Source organism: Xyrauchen texanus, chromosome 45 (genome assembly GCF_025860055.1).
Source record: "Xyrauchen texanus isolate HMW12.3.18 chromosome 45, RBS_HiC_50CHRs, whole genome shotgun sequence".
NCBI classification, from domain to species: domain Eukaryota; kingdom Metazoa; phylum Chordata; class Actinopteri; order Cypriniformes; family Catostomidae; genus Xyrauchen; species Xyrauchen texanus.
In genome coordinates this window covers 24,325,066-24,351,786 of record NC_068320.1, presented here as the reverse complement: position 1 = coordinate 24,351,786, position 26,721 = coordinate 24,325,066, and the positions used below count along the sequence as shown (strand labels likewise).

Sequence of the window (26,721 nt, the reverse complement as noted above, 5' to 3'; positions counted from 1 at the left end):
AGAAATAGCATTTTAGCTTAGCGTAAAGCTAACAATTTACACAAGGTTTATTTCTATTGTTTCTGCTCCAAACTTACTTCAAACTTACTTCTCTGTCTGCTCGTATGAATGTAGCACATCATAAGAAAGTGTTTCACCGCTGTTCAAATGCAATTTGGATCCCATCATTTATAGGTACATCTGAAAGGACTAAATATTAAATGTAACAAATGCCACTAAATGACAATAAAATGTAACTGTATTCTAATGACCAATTATTTAAATTGTAACTGTAGTGGAATACAGTAACTAATATTTTGTATTTTAAAAATGTAATCCAATTACATTTATTTCGTTACTCCCCAACCCTGGGTATAGTATATCATATTTCTGTATGGAAAGTTTCATACCATATAAATATACATGAACTAAAGACCATTCAATTATTAAGCATGATTACAGTGTTTATTAATGTTATTAACGAAAGTATGAAAGTAATTATAAAGTAAACAAATGCATGAATTTGGCTAAGGAGAACAGCATAGCACAGCAAACCTATAAGCCATCTGTCTGTGCTGGATGCGTACAGGAGAGTAGAAGATTAAGTTTGTTGAGATAGAGAGAGAGAGAGAGAGAGAGAGAGAGAGAGAGAGAGAGAGAGAGAGAGAGAGAGAGAGAGAGAGGCTCTGCGCGCGCTCTGCTCGTCATTAAGAGTCTCAGCACCCACCGCGCGCTTTCTATGTGGAAACTTTCAAAAAAAGGATTCTTTATAAACTCATCACCTTCATGTCGGCACTGCTGAATATTTCCTCACCGATGCTATGGTTACCTTTATTACGGTATGTATTTTGAGAACTTTGTTTGGTCTAAATACTTCCATGGGTCGTTTGGTGTGAATCTGAAGGCTCTTGGCACGGTTGCGCATTTGCGCTTGTTCCCCAGTAAACATTTTGCGTTCTTTGTCAACTTTTTAACTTTAACAAGTTATTCGGTTTAAAGGGACAAGGGTCCACACTACTGTTTCTTGCAAAAATGTCAAATGCATTTGAAACCTTATGGGGGAAAAAATAATAGTTTAAAGGTTTATTGTGTATCTGAAACTCTCGGTAAAGTGTATTTGGGAAGAATGTGAACAGCTATGCGCTGCTCTTAGCCTCGAGCTGAATTGAAAACCAGTACGTGCAAATTCATTACTTACCTTTCACGGAGAGCTCTTCTTTTTTACGCAAAAAAACAATAGATTGCCAAGACAACTCTCCTTTCACTTCCTACAGTCTTTTATCACGATTCTTTTAGTTCATCTAACTCTATATAAAGGTATGTATGTCTGTCTAGAACTGTATATAACTTCTGTAATCTATACTTCTGTAAAACTAGATATCTGTATATACATGTATCTGTAACCTTATATATTAAGACAGATTTGTGTGTGTGTGTGTGTGAGTGTGTGTGTGTATATGATATACAAATGCACTAGTTGAAAATAAGATGCATTGATTGACACTAATTAAAGAAAAAAGTTGAATGTGAAGTACTTTAAATCAATCAAAAGGAAATGGCATTAAAATAGACTTAGATATTGTCTGAGAAATGTTTTGTTCTTTGGTCATTCCTCTGAGCACTGACTGAGATAGGCAGGCAATCCCTAAAATAGATAATCCACATAAATCTGTGGAGGAGACGGGACTGTGCCCTCTGAACCCTTTGAGTTTGTCTTTGGATTCAAGTGATGCTTCATATTGCTCGATGCGTTTGTTTGGAACAACTCATTTGGAAGTCGCAGGCATATGTTTCCCACTTGTGCAGTTGTTAGCCCTCTCAGTGTGTGTGAGTGTTTTTCTGCTTATGTTAGCAGTGTGTGTCTTGTGCAGACATGCTCCTCAAACAAGCATCTGTCAAATAAAGGATTTGACACAAGACATCCACCAACGAGGAGGCTAAAGTTGAATTCAAATGTGTTACTGGTGAGCGTGTCCAAATAAATTTGGGACATGATTGTGGAGAACCCTTGGGACTATTTGAGGATTTACTTTTTCCCTGGTCTGAAATCATTATGGGATTTACTAAATGGCACACATTCCGATTTTTCTCTATCCCACAACTGTAGAAGCTGCTATTTTGACTGCTTGTTAAGTAAGATGGATGTTTATTTTATTTTGACTTGTTGAAAACCAGTGGATAGGAGCAAAAAGCTAGACTCTTTATTTAGTGTATGTGAATCAATGCCTTTGAATTTAAGATTAATTTAATTTAGTTTATTCATTTTCCTAATTTTGCTATGTTTTTAAAGGAATATCCTGGTCCTACACAAGTTAAGCTCAACCGATTATTACAACCTATTATTGATTACCACAAAATGTATTTCGACTTGCCCCTCCCAGGGGCGGAGCCAGGAGTTTTTCAAAGGGGTGGCCAGGCAGGGGCAAGCGATCAGTCTGTGGTGGCACAGAAATGTTCGGGCAGCATTTTTATATCGTCGGGGTGTGGGGGGGATCAAATGACACCCTGGATAGAGAGGCTTGGCAACCTTGGTGTGCGCACATGTTAAGTTTGTACATTTGTACAGAGATGATTTCACCTCTAAAGAACTAAATTGTGCCAAAAAATGACCAAAAAAATTACTAAAACAGCGATTGCGAGTGGGGTGGCCAATGGTCTATCGTTGCTACGGCCACTCCTGGCCACCCCCTAGCTCCGCCACTGGCCCCTCCTTTTCTTAAAAAATAAATAAATAACTTTACACAATAAAATCAAGTTAACACACATATTGTTTACACCTTGTGGCTATACTTTTGAAACGGTGAGTATTTTAATGTTTACGGACTGGCATCATTCACTTCCATTGTAAGTGCCTCACTGTAACCCAGATTTTTGCTTTATTATTATTATTATTATTTTTTTAAGGAAAGGAGTGACGAGTTGAAAATAATTTTGTGGTAAACAACATTATGCCACAAATGCTGTCCATTGAACTTAACTTGAATTGATCCTGGAATATTCCTTTAAGAGTATCTATTTGCTGAAAATGTAATTAACCAGTCCCAGACACAAACTGTAGCACAGGTCACACACAATATTCCACTAACAGGATAATCAATTCAATAATGTGATTTTCTCCTTTATTACTGCTGCTTTGATGCTCAATTCTACTTCCAAACTCGTGGTAGCACTCTTTAGTTTTAGTGGGTAGCTAAACTGCCATTGCAGAATGTGACTCAAAACAACAGCAAGAAATGTTGGCTAGATATTCAAGCTCCATTAAGGGGTCTCATCATCTTTATCATAGGTCACTCATACCCAAAATCTATCTTGGCCTTTTTTGGTCACTGTGTCTAAACTGTGGGAAATTCACTATTGTGACCATATATGGCTCTCTATGATGCACTTATTATACACTACCATATGTATCCCACCAAATTATGTACATAGCATAATCGGGGTCTAGGTTGCATTTGTCATTAACAAATTAAATGATTTGTTTCGTCTTTATAAACATGTTCTAGCTGTCTCTCATATTTGAGAAAGCATGCTAGCATACACTTCAGGGTCTAAGCTGTCACCATACTGCATGGAATGTCCCATCATCTAAGTGACAGATGGCAGCCAGGCCTAAATACATCATTTATCATGGCCAGGTTAAAAAAAAAAGAGCATTTCTTTGTAACTTACATTTCTTGGTAACTCTTAATTTTTCACAGTATTTGTTATTCTATAGTTAAAAGTGATAGTTTAACAATACGGCATACAGTTTAACAGAATTTTTAATAGCTTCTCTATCTCGTTTATTGTATTATAACTTTGCATTGATATTGTCTGACACTCAGACTACTATGGAGCTAGAACAATGACTAAAGTATTTCAATCTGAAATTTGTTAATTGTAAAAATTTCAAACAAATATTTCGGGTTCAATACAAGTTAAGCTCAATTGACAGCATTTGTGGCAAACTACTGATTACTAAAAAAAATAAAATCACAATTCTGGGTTACAGTGAGGCACTTACAATGGAAGTGAATGGGAGCCAATCCATAAACGTTAAAACACTCACTGTTTGAAAAGTATTGCCGCAAGACATAAACAATATGCATGTTAACATGATTTCAGTGTGATAAAATCCCTTGTATAAGCTTTAGTCAGTTTTACAACTTCATTGCCATGACGGTGTCTAAAACCCTTAAATGATTGTAAACAATATGATTTAAACAAATTTACAGCTCAAATAGAGTTCTACATTTTTCTTAATCTGATTATCAAATTTCCGATTCAGATACTTTAGTCATTGTTCTAGACAGGGAAGCATAGTACTGTTTGCTGGAATTCCAAGACTAGGAAACTAGTGCTTTTATAACGGAAAGAAATGTTGTGCTTTGCCAAGTGACAAGAACAACAGGGCCTGCTTTGACACGTCAAGGAAATATAGCAGAATTTGGTTGCACATTTCTGTGAGGCTATAAATATTATTTTGGGTGAAATCTTTACTATTGATAGAAGTCTAGAGTAGTCTAGGTAGTGTAAAAACCTACAAATTGGCCCCAAATATTGGTCGTTAAGAAGCTCTGTCAGCCAACTACTATAACTAATAAATTATTACATGAGATATTTACTTAAAGTAGAATAAAGGTACCAGAAACATTCAGCAGCTGGCATGTTAATGGTGTTTGATATGTTGGCCCCATTTTAAAACCACACCCCTCCCCAAAACTGAATGTTCTGCTGAAACTTTAAAAAATATTACTTAAATATGGATTGGAGTCATGAGCTGAGTTTTCATTCAGCTGATTTGTCTTGACTAAGGCTACATCCACATTAATCCAGATACATTTCAAAACTGTGTTTTTGTTCTCAAACGCTCTCTCTCCAAACTGCCGTTTTCAAGCATTTTCCAAAAGTTGCTCTCCACACTAAAATGTATGAAAATGCTTAAATCCCCTTGCTACGCATGTGAAAAATCGCCATTCCATGTACAGGCTGAAACGCAATTGTCCTCGTTTTTCAATGCGGGACAGCAATTCTTGTAAACTTTGTGTCGCCTATGAAGGAATGCATTTTCAAGGTTGTACAAAGTAACAATTAGGTTTAAAAATGCTCTCAAAGTGAATTACAGGCACAATAACGCAGCCACAATGTGGGCCGCCATCTTGATTGTTTTGAGTTGAATAGAACACATGACTGTGTCACATGACAACAATGACATCTCCGTCATCCCCATCCATATTACAATGCAAAGTCTGTGTTTTATTCAAATTTATCCTCTTGGAAGAGCGTTTTCGAAAAGCTCAGATTTTGCTGTCAAAAATGGCATTTCAGTGTGGATGAAAGGCCAAAGTTAGAGAAAAATATGTGTTTTCAAATGGAAACGTATTAGTGTGGAAGTGGGCTAAGGGCATTTACAGATCTGTAGCTTGTTTGATTTGTTCTCAAAACAGGTGCTTAAATTGTTACAATGTTGTGTTTACTTCTTGGTTTGCTTTCACAAGGCAATATTTAAAAACCGACCAACATTTTGTTAATAAAATTGCATATGTGAGCAAACTGTCCCTTCATTGTTCAGAATGTTTCTGCGCTGTTCCGGGATTTAGCTCATACATCAATATACCTGTTAAAAAGATATACCTGTAAAAATGTGTCAACCGGTACAAATTGTCGAGTATTGTTTATGTCACGGTTATGCAAAACGATGTTGCATGCTACAGAATGTGCGTTCCAGTCTGAGGTTGTGCTGCAAATTAACACTATATGTTACTGGAATGGATAGAAGTTGTAAAATTTACGTATGGTTATTTTTATGTCATTAGTAGCTCTTCCATTATTTCTGCATTGAAAAGTGCCTGTTCTCACCATCACAGAGCTCTCTCTCCCGCTTTAACAGTGTCCTACCCAGGGCTGGACTGGTAATCTGGCATACTGGGAATTTTCCTGGTGGGGCGACGCACTTTGGGGCCTATCATGGGTGGACTGGCCATCGGGAGATCCGAGCAGGCAGGTGGGTTGGCTGCAAAACGGGCCGAATGGGCAGCGATAAGCTAAAATGAGCTGGCGCGTTATGCAAAACGGACCATGAAATTGGGCCGTGATATGCAAAAAAGGTCAGCGAACACCAACCCCTATCCAAAAGAAAGAAGCGATCATACAACAATTACCTCAAAAAAGATTAAACTCCCATTTAAACCTGTGCTATATACACATTTTTATAAGGAATTGCAGTGACATGCTGACCTAGAGCTTTCTTCTCCACAGATCCATCAGGTGTGGTTTTTATTGTGATATTGTTTGGTCATTGGGTCGGATTGCATTGCAGAGTTCTTTTTGCAATCGGACCGAGACTAGGTACACTACTACACTACTGAGTGGGAAATGGCTACACCTTTGTATCATTGAATCCCTGACAAAGTGCTGTGGCCAACTGCCAACCCCCAGTCTATCAGTTTACATCAAAACAACTGTCTAAAGCGATCATGTTATCAACTCTTAGATGTGTTAATTACACTAACTGTTGTGTTTAGCCAGTGCCGCATCAAAAGCGAGAGATCATTCTGTATTTATTTGTCTATAAAAGGCAGCTTAATTGCTAATCATTCCCAGTCTTTACACTAATAGTCCGAGTTCTGTTTTGTGGCACTAAGACGGAATATGTGTTTAATAAAGACACCTGACTGTACATCATAGTCTCGTGACAACTCGTAATAATTTGTACGAGATGGTGAAATCGTAAGATATCCTACGACTTGGTACATTAAGTTACGACTTTTATTCCAATAGACACCAATCAACAAACAGAATTACAAATCGATACAATACAGGCATCACATTTTAGCTAGCTAGTTAATTTAAGAAAGGAAACATGTGTGAACAAACTTAGTAACTCATTCCATATTTATTGGAATATCATACATGATTTACTGATTTATGTCAATAAACTGAATTACATTTCAGTCGCTTTGTTCCAAACTCAATGTTTTCTTTCTTACATAGTGCAAAAAAAATGTCCCGATTAAAACCATGGTTGGGTTGAATGTTTGGGTAAGGGGTTACACTTTATGGCTAGGTCTGTATGGGAGTTACATTTGATTTTCGATTTTTCTCGATGGGAGTAAAAGTTGTTTTAGTATGACAAATATGTATACTAATATGTTTGCCATCTCGTACTATTTTTATGACTTTTGATGAGACTGGATTGACTAGAGTGGCGGTGGCGTAGTGGGCTAAAGCACATGACTGTTAATCAGAAGGTTGCTGGTTCGATCCCCACAGCCACCACCATTGTGTCCTTGAGCAAGGCACTTAACTCCAGGTTGTTCCGGGGGGATTGTCCCTGTAATAAGTGCACTGTAAGTCGCTTTGGATAAAAGCGTCTGCCAAATGCATAAATGTAAATGGATTGGACTAAACAATAATTGCTCTCAACAGTTTCATGTTGTTGTTTTTTTATTGTAAAGAAAAAGGACCTTATATTTATGGCCGACTTAGGAAAATGTTCTTTCGCCAGTTGTGATACAGATGGTTATTTATTGGAAGAAAAATCCTTTCCAAAGTGTAAAATTGGTTGATTGTTGTTTATTAATACTCTTGAGGGACAGAGAGGGAAACTATAACAGTTACAGATTGCTCTGAATGGAGTTGTTATTGGTCTTACAGTGCCAGCAAATTCAAGGCCAAAAATAGCCTAGCTAGGCATGATGACAGTTGAGAATGCATCGGCTGCCGAAATCTGACATGCACTTTTTCCAGTTTTGTTGTATTAGTTTACACTTGTCATAAAATGAGCGATTGAATGTGCTGTCAGATAATCATAACTTTCCAGAAATACATGCTGTAAACACATGCATACTTAATACATGTTAAGGGAGGTGTTTACTCCAGCTGCCAAGAAGGTCAAACAGCTGCAATGTGTCCCCTACACTGAACACTCAGTAAATGACACACACATGAGGCTACAGGCAGTGCTAACGCAGCAATCCCGAACTATAACTTCCTTGATCATCCAGGAGAACCACATAATTACACATATCTGTCACCTGTCGACAAATTTTTTTATGTACATTGTCAAAGTTCAGTTTTGTCCAGCCCCTTTTGAATCTGTCTGTAATTTGAACAGCATGGAGTCACACTTGGTTGTATACGGTCTCACAGAAAATCGATATGTTAATACCGAATGTTCTAGTACACTGACATCGACCACTTTCTGCTGAGTTACTGACAAGCGCTATCTCCCATCAGACATTTTTACATCAGTTCAAACTTGTTTTCTTTTGATTGTGGCACAACTGATACCAGGAAGTAATCAGGAATTAACATAAACAATTATGAGTGTGATTCGGAGGTTTCCCTCTAAAATGGCCTTTTTACTTCACTAACGGTTAGGTTTAGGTTTTGGGGTTTGGGTTAGGGTTAGGGCATATGGTTAATAATATATGCATTCCTTTAGACTTTATTACATGCTTTGTAACTAAAAACAACCTGCTTTACATTTAGCTTTTGGCCACCACTCTGTGCTCACATGTGCTCATATGTTCAACAATACTTCCAGCTTTGGCCACTGGGGGCAGTGCTTCAAATTCCAACAAGCACAGATCTATTTACGCTGAAGAACTTTTAATCTACTGTTGCCGAATTCACAGTGAGATCACTGTTATCAATATATGGAAATACGAAATGCTTAGTGTGAACTGGAGCTAACTAATGTGCATGTGTACGAAATTTGTGCTGAAAGTTTACATATTCCGTCAAGCTTTCTATATTAAAAGACCGAAAATCTCATTGCACATTTGACAAAACCCACAAAAAAATCTTCACAGCGGAAAGGTTTGTCTACTGAAAGTAATATGCAAAGTGAGCATGTTATACAGAACATCTGCATACGTTTCCTTGATTGTAATAAATGCCACCACTTGCTCTTGATGGCTTTTCAAACACTGCAGGTCACGTCCTAGAGTTACAACCATTCTTCACATCTCAGAGTGTAAACCAAGATGTTCGAGCAGTGTTCCTTTCACTCGCTGCATAACTCCAGATGGAAATGAGTGTATGGTGTTCAGTGGTCAGAGATGGAGTGTGTCCAGACGGGGGGTCTAGTCCTTCTTTTAGGGGAACATCTGGAGGCAATTGCACAGCATTAGGGTTTAGACGCTCTTCTTTGAAAATCCCGGGTGGATTTCGTCTGCTGGCATGCTGCCTCTTAAACCATCCTGAGTCCATCAACTTGGTTAGCTCTCCAGAAACTCTAGGAAATATGTTCGTCACAGTGTCATGTCCTCTTGATTGATACCACAATATGTGTTGTGTGGCTTGCCATTTTGCATGACAATTTTAATGTGCTAACAACACATTCCTAAAATTTCTTAAAAGAATAGATCATTGTGCCCCAACAATAACCGTGTGCCTAAGGGGAAATTTCTTTGATTTAGTTTCTATAATACTCAATAAGCCAAGATCTCGCTCCATGTGACTGAATTGTTTAAAGTATACCAGTGTCCATTCATTTAAGGCAATGATTGACTGTAGATTGTATAGCTTTAGGACACATGGCCCATGCATATGCTTGAGTTCTAATACTTCTCTCAAGATTACAAACGCAGTCTGAACAAAGCTAATGCCCTCAAGAATGGGCAACTTATCTACCCTTAACAGTAAAGGTGTGCTAATGTAGAGTGCCTCGATTTAGCTTGTCGTGTGCCTGTGGTTTATTCTGATTTGAACATATACCATATTTTGACCATATGAACCAATAGACCTACATCAAATATTTTGTGTAAATATATCAATGTGTACATTTACATGAACACCACTTCGATGATAACTACCAGAAATCAGTTTATTCGAAAAATCCGACAATGGAGGAAAACTGCTTTTTTTGATACTTAAATTCATTGAGTTATTTTCTGCTTTTGACGTCAAAACGTAAACAGGCATGCACACAACACAAAGCCGGTAAGAACTCTGGTAAATGTTTACATTTAAAGTGAAATCGGGGTAATGGGAAAAAATGTACATTTGTTGATTGGTTTTTGCTTAAACCGTTTATGTCCTTACCCCAATAAAGCAACGCCGTTTAAAGGAAAATTCTGGATTCAATACAAGTTTTGCTCAGTCGAGAGCATTTGTGGCATAATGTTGATTACCAAATAAATACATTTGGACTCATCCCTCCTTTGTTTTAAAAAAAGCAAAAATGCATGTTACAGTGAGGGACTTAAAATGGAAGTGAATGGGGCCAATTTTTATTTTTGGCAGATTTAAAGGCAGAAATGAGAAGCTTATCATTTTATTAAAGCTTTTACATGAATTCTTCTGTTAAAAATCATATGACGTGAAGTTGTTTAAATCATCATTTTTGTGGGATTACCTCATCATATCAATGAAGTTGTAAAATGAACATAACGGTACACAAAAAGGGTAGTAAGCGATCATATTACACTAAAATTATGTTAACATCCATATTTTTTATGTCTTGTGACTATACTTTTAAAATAATGAGTATTTTAACATTTACAGATGTCCCCCATTCACTTCCATTGTACAGTAAGTGCCTTAAGATGTTTGAGGGACAAGTCAAAATAGTTTTTTGTGGTAATCAACATTATGCCACAAATGCTGTCGATTGAATTTGTATCGAAACCGCAATATTCCTCTAAGACGTTTACATGACCTCACACGTTGTCAGCTTATTAGGAATGTTCAGTATAAGAACGTGCATGTAAACACACTCAGTATGTCACAAATCATCCAAAATAATGTGCGTGTTAACCGTCCAACTGTAGTATCTCTCGGTATCTTCAAGTTGAGGTGTACAGTCAGTGGATCTGAACCATGTGTTTAGTGGTGCAGTGGGTGGTGTGAATGCCATTGCTAATCTCGAGGCAATCCTCTAGGAGTTAAAAGCTCAGGGAGTCGTAAGCCTCCTTGGCCAGTCTTAGATGATTTGCGTAGGTGGTGAAGAAGCCCCAATGTCGAGGCCACTGACACAGTGCTGTGAGAGATTAACACCTGTCGTACATTAACATGGTCCTTTTCAGATGCGCAACTAAGAACTAACTTTATTTGTAGTTGAAAACAGACCATATATGCTTGCGAATTATGTCATATGTTATATTGCTACTCTAAGAACCATTTGGCATGAGGAAAGGTTTATTAGGAAATGTTTTTGCTGGAGTCAACGTGCCTAGATTCAAACCAAAAACAACAAAGCCAGTTTTTATTCAGACTTCTTGCAAATTTTTGGAATGACTTCGTTGGTGTATCTAAAAAGAAGGATACCTAAAGTGTTTATGAGGATTAGTCCAAAGGCAAGTGGAGAGCTGTGCATCGAATGGCCTAAACAAGTTAGATAAGGCACCGGATTTTGACGCCTAATGCTTCTGTGTCCTGAGATATGGGTTCACAGGAAGTGCTTTTTTATGTAGTTTGATATTATGTCATTTTAAAACATTGGACTGTGGCCTGATTAGAAATAAAGACCCTATTTTTCCAATGGCAAGAGCAACTGCTTAACAATCTTAAAGAGATGGCCCAAAGGTTCATGCATTGATCACAAGATTCAGGATAAATAAAAAGTTAACTGTGTTAGTAATTGCTTAGCTCAAACATATGGTGGGGGGAAGAGTCAGTTGTTTTAAATAAAGGGAATTTCTTTAAGTGTTATTTCAGAGGTAAATTTCTTCTCTGAGGCAATGGATCTGTGAGTGCTTTAACAATGCTCTCCTGTGTTTGGCAACCACGTAACATTTAGTACAGAAGGTATTCTTTGCCTTAACCACGTCAATGTTGGTTCTCGGCTGAAGAGGAGCAGTTGTACAGTAAACACGTCCCAAGGTGATTTAAGAACAGTATCCCACTGATCTGTTGAAGATCATTCCACTCCTTGAGCAATTCAGACATACCCGACATACTTGTGATGGCATTAACAGCAGAAAATATCTCGTATATGTTATATTGCATAATTTTCATAGCCCAAAGTCATCACAGATGTGTCGTACATGGTGCTAACATAGCTAACGCACTGTAGAACTATTACGTATTAGCACAGACGCAAAAACGACTGGCATCCACATTGGAATGGCTGAGCTTGTATGCGCCCAACAGCTAATCATTGTGATTTGTGTTTTAAAGGTAAAATAGTGTGTAAAGTCTTATTTCATTATCTTGTCTCTGACTTTTATGCAATTTCATAATTATTCAATGTACATGGACCTTCCCTGACCATGTTTAAATGGATTATGGCATCAACAAGTTTCCGAAGAAAGCAACCTAGAGTCTATTAGCTGGCCTACCAGCTGACCAACTCCAATCACATGAACTTACGAAGAGTCTCATTCCAGGCCCTCAAAACAGTCTGGTAAGGCTTGGCTAGAAGGTTGTCTGTGGAATTGCCACTAAGGAAATGGTCACAGTCATTCACCAGTTAAGCGCATCCATTCATGTCCCACTCGATTTGGATCAGGCAGATTAACAGCAGTAGTTTAGAGTCCATGTTGATCACAGGGAATGATTTATAATGCAAGTGGGCCCTGCAGTCACTTTGCCAATTTACTCCGTTTATGACCATGACCGTTGTACCAAATGTACATTTTTTATCCAATAACAAACAAAATGTAATTTAGGCTAGGTTCAGTTTGAGGATGTTTGCTAGACCAGAGTGCATTGGGTACTTAAGTTTGTTATTTTTTCCTGACTTGAAATTGAATTGAAGGATTTATTGAAGTCCACTGTGAGTAGGGACACTTTATTGAGTTTGGATTATGCTTTATTGTGTACTTCATCTGGTTAATGATGAGAGCTGTAACCGTGAAGACCTCAAATATCCTGTGTACTTCTGAGACAATGCAATATTCATTTATTTATTAGAAAGCTGAATAACTTCTGTAATTGTGCACTGACCATTACCATATGTCCAACAAAATTATTTAAAAAACGTAACATTGTTGACATAATGCATAAAATATTACCATGAATAAATACAGTTACACTAGTTACCAATACTGGCGCATACTGTATATGCCATTATGTGACAAAAAAGTAATGTCACTATCCAAGTGTATATGTATTTTTAGAGATGTTATATAAATAAGGATTCTCCCAGATGCAAATGTGGAAAAAAATGGTTAATAACCATCCCATTCTCTTCTCCTTTAAATGTCACCCAAAAATGGAAATTCTGTTTATATATATATATATATATATATATTCCGTATTCCGTAAACATTCTCTTTTTGTGTTCCTCTGAAAAATAGTAGCGTATGGGGTTGATACGACATAAGGGTTAAGGCTGTCAAATGAAAATTCTAAATTCTAATTTTCACCAAATTTAAAATAAAAAATGCACATAGCATATATGCACAAAACTGTGCAACCGAATTTTGGATGTGTGCCAAGCACTGACAATGACTTCAGAGCAATCGCATTTTTGCACTAAAAAAGTCTGGATGCAGTGCAACAACTACACTTCAACAGAACGCAGGTGTCTCGAGACCCGTTTTTAAAGGTTGAAGTTTTATTTAACTTGACACAGCGTCTAAAAAACATGTTTATATGTATTCATTGAGCATTCTTATGGACTATGGAAACAATTTAATACCAAAAAGTTCTTCAAATTTGGGTCATATTTAAGAGTAACAATTGGAATTTAGTTACTCATCCTTGCTGAGTAAATAATGACAGAATCTTAATTTTTGGTTGAACTTCCCCTTTAAAGGTTGGTTGACTGATGGTAAAGACAGCTTCTCTTGATATAATCTGGCAATTTGTGACCAGCTGTATTCATATCTTAAAAAATCATGGAAAACCTGGAAACATAAAGGAATTTTAATATTGTAATTTTATTGAAAGTCATGAATTTTAATAAAATTCAATATCTATAAAATGATATATAAAGAATATCTTTTTTTTAAAATCCATAAATAGTAGTCACAAATGATTGGAAAAAGTCACGGAAATACATTGGTCAAAAGGTGTGGGATCCCTTTACATTACGAGTTTACGTTAAAGTTGACTGGTGAAAGTACAAAGCCCTACAGACTACCTGAAGGAGAGTTAGCATGCAGCTTTGTAACGTATTTTGAGATATAGCATATGCTAACTTTAGCATTAGACTCTGGGTCAGTGATCTTCTATGATTTGTGATTTTAGAAGATGCACAAAACTACCATTACATCCGTCTCCCCATCTCGAGCTTCTTCTTTGGCACCTTTATCAGGAAGTTTGAGCTGCTGTTCATCCAGGCGAAGACACTTAACCACATCTGTTCCCCTATGAAATCTGAACTTCCTGCATTTATGCAGCATGACAGAGCGAGAGAAATATGTCACGTTTTGTAAGGTCTAAGAGATTTTAATGTGAGTTTGAATGTATTGTTAAAAGAGAAAAGCATTTGGAATGGCCCTGTGCCCGGATCAAACTTTAAACTGCTGTTACTTTAGCGAGGGATCGCATTAGCTGTGCCTCCCAGAAGGTCTTTCGCAATGTTTGTAGTGCATGAAGACATACAGCTAAGTATATGAGAGCAGTTAAGAGGATGCAACGGATTATCTCTTCAAACGTGGTCGAAAGAGAATCAAGTGCATGTGTTTCTATCAGATCATTTGTTGTGCTATATATTACATTTTAAGAGAGCTAGGTAGACTTTAATGTGACCGAATTGCTCATTATGGGTAATTTTTACAGCTTAATGAAAAGGAAACCTTTTAAAAGCTTACAGGGCGTATACAAACATTGCCAAGCATTTGATCGCACTTAAGAGGATGAAAAAGATTACAGGTATCTGTTGAACCCTATTCTAGAGTTCCAAATAAATTTCCACCCAGCATTCACCTGAATGAGCCTAAATGGGAAGAATTATTGACGTATATTCCAGTATCTTCTGCTTTTGTACACTTCCTCCTGGAGACATGCATTTAATGGGGATCAAGATGCAAATCAGTTGTGGATTCATGAGCACTATACAAGAGCCAAACGGTTTGTTGATCGTAATTAAAGCGTGCATGGGAATGTTACCAAGAGAGACAGCTTGAAGTAGTTCACTGCAAAGGCGTATAAACATTACAGCAAATCTGTAACCAATACACACCTTATGGATTGCCTGGTGTAGTTACGTACTTCTTACATTAACGTCATGTATGACCACAGCAAGTTTGGGAAGAAGCATTTATTTATTTTTTCCCTAATAAAATTCACAGTTGGCTTGCCAATTGTGAAGCTACAGACCTGTAAACCTCTTTAAGAGGGTTTTATCACAATCTAATATGTAGGCTTATGAAACAAATGCTTGTGCTCATTATTTTAAATGTATACTTTCATTATCTGCAGGTTTACTGGCTGACAATTAAGTAAGAATTGTATCTATTTTTGATTAAATAATTTTGCTTTTGGACTCCTTGCTCTCCCCGTTACAGCTCTATCAGTTTTGCGAATATACTGATAATTCCTATTCATGGGGGGGTCATTTTCTTTAGTCCCAATTTCCTGACATTATCCTAGCAGTGATGCAGTGACTTTCTGTATGCTCCAAGAAGTTGCTGTAGAGTCAGTCAGCCGGTCATTAAAAAAATTTAACCGTAAAGGCAATAAAATCTGCTGCTTTTGAGTCATTTTCTACTCCACTGCCTGCAAGTTGACTTTGTCGCATTGCCCTCTTTTGATGCGTTATCTTGTAATTGCAGTCATCTTTTCAGAGTCATCCCTGCCAAAAAAAGTTACATTACTGACGCTTACTGACCGATAATGAGGACGGAGTGATAAACCATCTCTGAGCACCGGGGGTCAGATTCACACCCCCTCATACACACACGCTTCCTGACCAAGAATTTATGCGTGGACTAAAAAAAATCTCAATTTCAGTCTTACACATCTACAAAACAACAGATGTGAGGTCAGTTATCAAATGCTTAATTAATTGCACTGCTGAAAGGATGGCTTTAACTTCCTGTCATAGACAAACATTTGGCTACAACTTAGTGGATCTTAGTCAGGGTAGATGCCATATTGATTTTGACACAAATGAAACCTTTGTGTTCATTGTTTAGTTGATGAAACTTTGAAAATACATCTTTAAAAAAAAACTATTGTTAGTGGACAATTGTTGTAAAAATTAGATGTGACCTTTGACCTTAAAACAGTACAACCCATTGAATGGACTGCATGTGTATCCCTTCTCAAACTAAATATGGTGTCTATCCTGACTAAGCACTATTGTAACTGCATCGGCAAACCAGGGACAAACAATTTTTCAAGAAATGCAGGTGAACTATTAATAAACTCGATGTCATCAAAAATTCCTGCAGAACAAGGAGTCTTTGTATTCATCACCAAAGTATAATTCAATACCGAATGATTTATGTAACAAGCTGAACATCTTTTATAGTCCCATGACACTATCATCCACCCAACCCATCTCTTCCAAAGCCCAGTATCCCTTGGTTTCTTAAAAGAGATGCATTAAAGGCAGCTTAAAATATCACAGAGTACAGTGGATATTTATTTTCATTAGCCACCAGCGTAACCCGAAATCTCTTACAAAACAGCCCTTTGATGTAACAGTTGTAACCCCTGACTGTCTGCAACACTTCTGCCTTCCTCTATCAGTGTCATCATTAGTCTTCATTCTGTGCACTTTACACTGGGGTATGTAGTTTACTGCCACTTACAATTTGATCACTCTGGGTTTGATGCTTGGATGTTTTCATTTTGTTTTCTGGCGCCATTGCTCACATTTTCTGCAGATTTGCGGCTGCACATACTGGTGATTCCAAACACATAGTGAAAACAGCTCATCTGAAGCAAAGGATGAAAGCAATAAGTGAATAACTACATGCACATGCAAGATATTAAAGAAATATTCTGTTTTCAATACAAATGAAGCTAAATCGCATTTGTGGCATAATGTTGCTTACCACAACAAATTATTTTGACTAGTCCCTCTTTTTCTTTTAAAAAGCAAAAAGCATTGTTACAGTGAGGCACTTACAATGGAAGTGAATGGGGCCAATTCCTGGAGGGTTTAAAGGCAGAAATGTGCAGCAAATAATTTGTTGTTTAAACCTGTAAAGGTATTATGGAAAGGAGGAGGCGAGAACCGGCTTGACAATATAAATTATATTTTAATGTAAATCTGAAACCAAAAGACACAAACACACACATATGATGGACAGCTGCCCGTAAATGCTCTCTCACTGTCGCACCACTGTCCGCGAGTCGGCCTTTATCCCTCTCAGAGGCTTAATTAGCCTGAAAAGGAACCGGTGTGTAGAATCATGACCCGGCCCGCCCTCCGCCCTGTCCCAAAACCTTATTCAGAGCATCCACCAAAACTGAACATTCATTTATATCTGTGTGATGAGGAGGAGGGTGGGGCCGGGCCGTGACTACGAATACCCGGCCCCCAATCGGGCTAATCAGCCAAGGAGAGGGATGAATGCAGCCTGATATGGCAGCTGCGTGTGGCTCTCTCTCTCTATCCCGAACTGCCGTATCCAGCTGCATTTATTCCTATTCATGGGGGGGTCATTTTCTTTAGTCCCAATTTCCTGACATTATCCTAGCAGTGATGCAGTGACTTTCTGTATGCTCCAAGAAGTTGCTGTAGAGTCAGTCAGCCGGTCATTAAAAAAATTTAACCGTAAAGGCAATAAAATCTGCTGCTTTTGAGTCATTTTCTACTCCACTGCCTGCAAGTTGACTTTGTCGCATTGCCCTCTTTTGATGCGTTATCTTGTAATTGCAGTCATCTTTTCAGAGTCATCCCTGCCAAAAAAGTTACATTACTGACGCTTACTGACCGATAATGAGGACGGAGTGATAAACCATCTCTGAGCACCGGGGGTCAGATTCACACCCCCTCATACACACACGCTTCCTGACCAAGAATTTATGCGTGGACTAAAAAAAATCTCAATTTCAGTCTTACACATCTACAAAACAACAGATGTGAGGTCAGTTATCAAATGCTTAATTAATTGCACTGCTGAAAGGATGGCTTTAACTTCCTGTCATAGACAAACATTTGGCTACAACTTAGTGGATCTTAGTCAGGGTAGATGCCATATTGATTTTGACACAAATGAAACCTTTGTGTTCATTGTTTAGTTGATGAAACTTTGAAAATACATCTTTAAAAAAAAAAATATTGTTAGTGGACAATTGTTGTAAAAATTAGATGTGACCTTTGACCTTAAAACAGTACAACCCATTGAATGGACTGCATGTGTATCCCTTCTCAAACTAAATATGGTGTCTATCCTGACTAAGCACTATTGTAACTGCATCGGCAAACCAGGGACAAACAATTTTTCAAGAAATGCAGGTGAACTATTAATAAACTCGATGTCATCAAAAATTCCTGCAGAACAAGGAGTCTTTGTATTCATCACCAAAGTATAATTCAATACCGAATGATTTATGTAACAAGCTGAACATCTTTTATAGTCCCATGACACTATCATCCACCCAACCCATCTCTTCCAAAGCCCAGTATCCCTTGGTTTCTTAAAAGAGATGCATTAAAGGCAGCTTAAAATATCACAGAGTACAGTGGATATTTATTTTCATTAGCCACCAGCGTAACCCGAAATCTCTTACAAAACAGCCCTTTGATGTAACAGTTGTAACCCCTGACTGTCTGCAACACTTCTGCCTTCCTCTATCAGTGTCATCATTAGTCTTCATTCTGTGCACTTTACACTGGGGTATGTAGTTTACTGCCACTTACAATTTGATCACTCTGGGTTTGATGCTTGGATGTTTTCATTTTGTTTTCTGGCGCCATTGCTCACATTTTCTGCAGATTTGCGGCTGCACATACTGGTGATTCCAAACACATAGTGAAAACAGCTCATCTGAAGCAAAGGATGAAAGCAATAAGTGAATAACTACATGCACATGCAAGATATTAAAGAAATATTCTGTTTTCAATACAAATGAAGCTAAATCGCATTTGTGGCATAATGTTGCTTACCACAACAAATTATTTTGACTAGTCCCTCTTTTTCTTTTAAAAAGCAAAAAGCATTGTTACAGTGAGGCACTTACAATGGAAGTGAATGGGGCCAATTCCTGGAGGGTTTAAAGGCAGAAATGTGCAGCAAATAATTTGTTGTTTAAACCTGTAAAGGTATTATGGAAAGGAGGAGGCGAGAACCGGCTTGACAATATAAATTATATTTTAATGTAAATCTGAAACCAAAAGACACAAACACACACATATGATGGACAGCTGCCCGTAAATGCTCTCTCACTGTCGCACCACTGTCCGCAGTCGGCCTTTATCCCTCTCAGAGGCTTAATTAGCCTGAAAAGGAACCGGGTGTGTAGAATCATGACCCGGCCCCGCCCTCCGCCCTGTCCCAAAACCTTATTCAGAGCATCCACCAAAACTGAACATTCATTTATATCTGTGTGATGAGGAGGAGGGTGGGGCCGGGCCGTGACTACGAATACCCGGCCCCCAATCGGGCTAATCAGCCAAGGAGAGGGATGAATGCAGCCTGATATGGCAGCTGCGTGTGGCTCTCTCTCTCTATCCCGAACTGCCGTATCCAGCTGCATTTATCCCTCTCCTCGGCTGATTAGCCCGATTGGGGGCTGGGCGTGCGTAGTCATGGCCCTCCCCGGCCCCGCCCCCCTCCTCGTCACAATCTGCTTAAGTCAAAACCAAGTACTTCTAGGTGATAATAGATAAAGATAGTTGTGAAAAGATATTGAAAGGTATTAACAGTTAGTTCTGATCTTCGAATCTGATTGGGCGAGAGACATTTCAGGAGTACTGATGTCTCACACCATCAGCACTCAGACGGTTAACTCTTTCTATCACTCTGCTCCGTTCTAAACTAAAATGTAAGAGCAGCACAGATTCATCACACTTTTATGTGTTATTAAGGATATTAATGATAATTATTGAGATGATTAAACTACAGTCTAAAATGACTAATATGCAGCTTAATAAATGGTAAGCATTTCCAGAAGAAAATAACAGGAAAAAAATCTAAGTTTATCTGTATTAAGCTGATTACATGAAAACAGGGATATTACAATAGTTGTGGAGCATTCATATGTCTTTTTAGGATAAAGGCTTAACAAGAATATGGACCTTAACAAGAAATGTATGATCATGTCCACATGATCTGGTTATTCATATAGATGGTTCAGAATGGAGGATGAGTAAATACTTGTACTGATTGTATAAATGATTTAAAAACAATTGCCACCCATGTCATACCAAGAAAGTGAAATTAAATTAAAAGGATAATTATTCAACTGATAATTGCCTAGTGAGGTATAGTGAGGCCTAGTGGTTGGATATAGTTAAAAGACAAGCAGTTACCTGTAATCACTAGCATTAAATAAATAAAAAGAACCAACTCTTACCTTATTTAGCATGACAATCCTAACCAAAAATCCCATGCTACATATTAAGTACAGCTATTTTATCTCAGTGCAATATACAAAATGACACAAAACTTATTTTATAACATCACTATATGTGTAGTGCAGGGCTGGATTGGCAATCTGGCATACCGGGCATTTTCCCGGTGGACCGACGCACTTTGGGGCCAATCAGGGGCGGACTGGCCAGCGGGAGAACCGAGCGGGCCGGTGGGTCGGCCGCAAAACGTGCCGAATGTCCGCGATCAAAAATGCCACCGCGTTATGCAGAACGGACCACAAAATGGTGCCGTGATATGCAGAAAAGGACAGCGAACCAACCCCCAGTTTGGCCCAGTTTGGCCCAGTTGTCATGTAAAAACCAGTGCAGATTTCTCTTCCCAGTCCAGCCCTGGTGTAGTGTTCACTAATGAATATCTATTGCTTTAGCAGACTCTTCTTATCCCCACACCGTCAAGGTTTCCACAAGAAATTTAGCACTTAGTGGTTTTGGTCTCATGTTGTTGCGCTCAGTCATGAAACCGAATGTATGCACCAGGCGCTCAAATAAATATTCCATAAGGGAGGCCCCTGCATACTTCCTCATGTAATATTTTTGGATGTTACTGCAAGCCATCTCTTTCCGCACTCCCATCAACCAATGCTTCTATGTGTCTGATGCCATCCAGATGCATTGAAGACATGCCACAGCAAGAATAAGCATGTTTACATGCATGTTCTTGCACCAATGTGCTCATGTAAACCAGTTTTTTGAATAAGATGATTTTTTGAAGTTATCAGCATAGTGGTGTGCATGTGAACACACTTAAAGGAATACACCAGGTTCAATACAAGTTAACATTAATCAACAGCATTTGTTGCATAATGTTGATTACCTCAAAAATACATTTTGACTCGTCCTTCCTTTCCTTTAAAAAAAAGCAACATTCAAGGTTATAATAATGCACTTTCAATGGAAGTGAATGGGGCCATTTTGGGGCCTTGCGTTGTCATGGCAACAAAGTACACAAATAAGGTTAGTAAGCAATTTGTATCATTAAAATCATGCTAACATGGATATTGTTTACATCTTTTGGCAATACATTTGAAACAATGTATATTTGTTCTGTAATGTTTACGGATTGGCCCCATTCACTTCCATTGAAAAGTGCCTGACCCAGTATTTTGCTTCTTTTTTTTTAAAGGAAAGGCAGGACAAGTTGAAATACATTTTTGTGTCAGTCAACATTATGCCACAAATGCTAACGAGTGATCTGAACTTGTATTGAACCTGGAATATTCCTTTAATTAGAATTCTGTTTTGTCACTGGATCAAAAAAACTCAAGTTGATTTGTTTGCCAGTATCAGGACGCTGAACAAAAACAGAAACTGTTTTGCCACTGTGTTCTTACAAAAGTGTGTCTCCACTGTCTCCACAGATCTTACAGGTGAATCTAGTGATGTCCATCTTGCTGTACGTGATGTTCCTCGCGTACCTCTATGGTATCTCAGCCTCTTCGATGGACAAGCAGCAGCCGACACAAGATCCCATCAATGCGCTGATCATAAAGCTTCTACAGGCCGACATCAGTCGCAGCCGACAGAAACAGGATGAGGGAACCCTGGATGCACGTCCATCCACCACTTTGAACACACCTGCAGTGACCAACTACAAGGAGAAACTTATCTCACCCACTTATGAGCCAGTGACGGACATCTCCTCGGAACTGCTACGTCAACAGAAACGTTACAGCTCGCCGCGTGTGCTACTAAGCGACCGACCACCTCTGCAACCCCCGCCGCTCTACCTCATGGACGACTTTGTAAGCAGCCAGGATGCTAATGGCAGCAACAAAACGCGACAGAAACGCTACGCTGAGCACAAGAGCTACAGAGCAGAGTATTCGGTGTGCGACAGCATGAGTGAATGGGTGAATCGGAGCACGGCTGTGGATATTAAAGGACAGCAGGTCACCATTTTAGAGAGCATCAATGCGGGACGCACAAACCTCAAACAGTACTTTTACGAGACAAAATGTCGGACGGGCAAGCCCTTTAAGGGCGGCTGCCGCGGTATTGATGAAAAGCACTGGAACTCACAGTGCAAAACCACGCAGACTCATGTGCGTGCCCTCACTCAGTATAAATCGTGGGTGGGTTGGCGCTGGATACGGATAGACACATCGTGCGTGTGCGCGCTATCGCGTAAACACCGCAGGACGTAAAAAATGCGCAAACCGACATATTGCGCAACAACTTCACTGTCTTTCTATTTTTCCCTGGTGGGGAGGGGGGGGGCTATAAATATATAAATTATTATTTAAGTTATGTGGAATGCATATAGTTTATACATGTCTGTGTATAATGTATAACATGCTTGTTATTTATTTTAGTCGTCTGCAAAGGAAAATCTTAAAAAAAAGAAAGAGACTTCTCATGCAATGCCACTAAGCTACAGGAGCATTACATGGTGAATCTATGTGCCTTGCTCAAGTATCAGAGTCATACAACATTGGGAACAGTTGCAATGAAAAAGTCAATATCATATTAACTTCAGTATTGTTCAAGAAAACCAGTTTTTCTACAGATACAGGCTGCCAGTATATAGTATCCTCTTCATGTCCGGGGAAACCAATTACAGTCGAGATATTGTCATATTTTTTATGCAAAATAATATGTAAACATACAGTATGTGTATATGAAAACTGCATGAAATACCTAAGAAATATATATTTTTCTATCACTCATATTTTACACTGTGATGTTAGTGGTTCGTACAGAACACAAAGACTGATGGATAAATCAGTGAATTATCACTAGCAACACAAACCACTTTGCATCACTGGAATATTTGTCACAAGTCACAATCCCAGCAAGATAATGAGCTCAGCACCAAAACAAAAAAACAGACCAAAAAGTGATATATAAGATTTTCGTGAGAGTCTGTGAGTCTGGACCGTATTTGTTTCTAGTTTTGATGGTGGACTAAGAGATGGCCTTTTGAAGTAATGTATTTAACAGGATAGTTCACCCAAAAAGTTGAATTCTGCCACTCACCTCATTATTCTAAACCTTTATGACGTCTTTTATTTTAACATGAGGGTGAGTAAATGAGAGTTTTCATTTTTGGTCGAACTATCCATTTAAACTAGTGCAGTGTTGGTGAGATCATTCACAACAATACACCAATCATAAGCTGTTTTAACAGCTCAGAGCATGTCCATTATAGAAATGTTATCGCCTTTACCAAGTATGGCACTCGCTGACATAGCATAGCAGCAAAGACGTGAATTAGTGCGATTACAGCCCAGCAATGCAGAGTAGGGTAAAGTGGAGACAAAGCATCCCTCATTGTCTCTAGTTCACCATTGTGCTGCCTATTACTCTTAAAGAAAGCTCCTAAACAGATGGAGGAAAGTCTCCTCCTACAAGCCGCACCTTCTAAAGCTCCGCCCATCCTACCAGAGACCAATCTGTCCACCACCAGCTTCAAGATAGTCAGACCCACCTATTTTCAATTGTACACCACAAACAACTGTAAATTTGGTGTGAAAAGAAAAGTGTAAACCAACCCAAGGATGAATAAGAGTTGCAAGTAAACAAAAGGACAGCAAAATGGGCCATTGCTAATGACACTGTAGACTTACACAGAGGTAAAGCTGCCTTAAGATGATGTACATACGTGCAGAGCTGGGATTTGAACATGTAATCTCCCCCTTAAGAGGGTTTCCCTCTTGTCAGACTCATCTTAGAAGATCAGCATTTCGCCGGTGCACTATAAAAATCTTTTCTCACTATAAGTTTATATAAGGAGACCCACTCAAACATTAGCATGCTAGCAAGTTATGAGACAAGGGATTTCTGTGCATAAGATTTAAATTCCTGGAAGGTTATATCTGGAGTAAACTTTTATTCAAAATGTGTGTCTGTTAAACCAGGGAATCAATTTTAGATATGTAAGAGTATATAAGGTTTTTTTGTTTTGTACAGGTGCACAGTGGATATTATATACCCAAGAAAACATGTTTGTGAGAGGCGTAGAGAAAAAGAGTTTGCGGTCATAAGAAGAGCAATTTAAAAGGCCAGGCATCTGGTATCGGTCACAACTCGACGTTTATTCAAGCTTATCTTTGTGCTGCATTACCCAGGTCACTTCCGATTGGACAAACTGTCCGAGTCTCTCCAAAGAGTGTCACGTAAAACCTAAAGCGTAAATGGTGTTATTTTAGGTCACTTTCAGATCATATTTATTTATTAGCAGGATATGCAAGAATTAAGTCAGTGTGCTGTCATACAAGGTCAAAATGCAGTAACTATGGTAACTATGAACTGAGAAAAATGGCTTCACATTTAGCCAGTTGGCTTTACTGCTGTTTTAACACTCTCTGAGCATAGTTGAGCCAAACGCAACTTGGTCTCATAGAATCGTGTTACTATACCTACATTTTTAAAAAAATATTGTATGTGTCTTGTACGTATAGCGGTGAAATAAATACTAGAGGTGCTACGACAACAATGAAGTTTATTCCCTTTAACACATCACAAGTAAAATGGCAGATTATCAGGTCATAAACACTTTTCTCCCTGTTCCTCAAACTATGCTGTCTTCTGACATCTAAACACTTTTACTATATTGTATGACTTGTAAGGCCATTTTGGCATTTGCATTACATGACCAACAACATTTAAAAGCTTGTTTAAGTGTGTTCAAATTGCACAGTAGCTCAACCGACCGGGGTACAAGTCCTGAAGAGCACACGAGTCAACACGTGAGCCGAAAGTGTCATAGTAGCACCAAATATTATATGGTTGCTTCAGCAATTGGATTTGTCATCTCACATTTGCTTTTTATGACACTATTGGTTAGGTTTAGGTTTAAAGGAGCAATGTGTAATATATTTACTGTACTAAAGCATTAAATTATAATAATATGTTATCAGAGATTTAGGAAACATGCTATGTTGAAATACTGACTTCTCCTTCACATGAGACATAATGGTGCATTTGAAAGTAAAAGTTGTGTTGGACTAACATAAGGCACTAACTAATGGACATCTGATTGTTTTAAAAACTGTGATTGACAGATTTAGTCAGAGACCAAATATTGGGTTTGATTTATAACAGAACCACAGACCATCAAGGACACAAACACACCTACATTTGGATTCAATATTCCGGCTGCTTCTTGCTTCTTTAATTTAGCCCTCCATGGAGACATTGTAGACACACTCGGATAAAACACAGGAACTCAATATATCCCACATCTCCCAATTGGATTCTGCTGGGACTGTCCCACGCAGTTTTCCAAATGCATTGCCTTTTCTGTAAAACAGATTTTTACACTGGATTGTGGAAACAGAGAAACCCTAAATGATTTTGACATGGCTCATTCCTGTATGATGTTCACTGGAACATTCCCATGTATGTTATGCTGTCTGGTGATGTATTTATGACCTGCTGGTGTCATGCATACTGTGTAGGAGTCTTGCTGCTTTAAACCACTGCAACCAAACCTTATGATGGACCAATGGCCATTTCTGAAACCCAAGGACATGTTCTCTGTTTATGCTGAAAACAGTGCCAAAAACACATCAACTTATATTTAAGGACTAAACACTTCTTAACATCTAGACATGAAAAATTCCTCTTCGGTATGTTAAACTATGAGAAAAGACAAATCATTACTTTAGTAAAAAAGATTGTTTGATGGTCAATGTTTAGTGAAGTAGTTTACTTTGGCTGTACCCATAACCCATTGTTTGTATTTGTTTGTTTTTGAGAGTGGGAGCGAATTACCTATTCCATATTGGTAATGTCTATTCATTTTTCTGTTTTCTCATGCTGATACTTGAAGGAGTGCTGTTTATCTGACCAACAACATCTTTCTCTTTCTCTGCAAGGGCCTTGCAGTCTGTGTGAGATTTGTCTGAATAAAGTGTTTTTTTTTTTTATCTTCCTGCTGATTACGTCCTTTTGGAAATCCATGGGATTATTTCCCACTTTGAAACATTTCAATCAATCACAAATGGAAAGAAATTAGCCACAATATTTTTCAGTGTCAGGCCCGAAAACCATTTTCTTAAATTCTCATGAGATCAATCTGTGTGTTTCTAATCAAACCAAAATAAGCATTGATGGGTGCTCTTCAAAAAGTGACCTCGGGAAGGCACGTATAAAGGCTTCAGCAGCCTATAAATACAGCAAATCGTTTGCCAGGGCCCGCAGGAAGAAAATAGTTCTGGGCAATGGTTAATTAGCATTTAATCCTCTTGCAATGTGTTCTGAAGAGCAAAGACTCTCCTCTGAGACAGAGCGATCTTGTACAATCACTGGTGAAAAAGAGGTGTAGGGATAGTTAAACAAGGATAACAAATTCAAACTGACATTTTGCTTTG

The 26,721-nt window shown here is 38.3% G+C and overlaps 1 protein-coding gene across 1 annotated transcript; it reads left to right on the top strand.

The window, feature by feature from the left end:
* Positions 1–686: 686 nt before the first annotated feature.
* On the top strand, positions 687–26,256 carry ntf3 (neurotrophin 3). Its single transcript, XM_052118639.1, has 2 exons — positions 687–818; positions 21,766–26,256. Exons 1-2 carry the CDS (start codon positions 801–803, stop codon positions 22,549–22,551), a joined length of 804 nt encoding a protein of 267 aa, XP_051974599.1. The 5' UTR covers positions 687–800; the 3' UTR covers positions 22,552–26,256.
* The last annotated feature ends 465 nt before the right edge of the window (positions 26,257–26,721 follow it).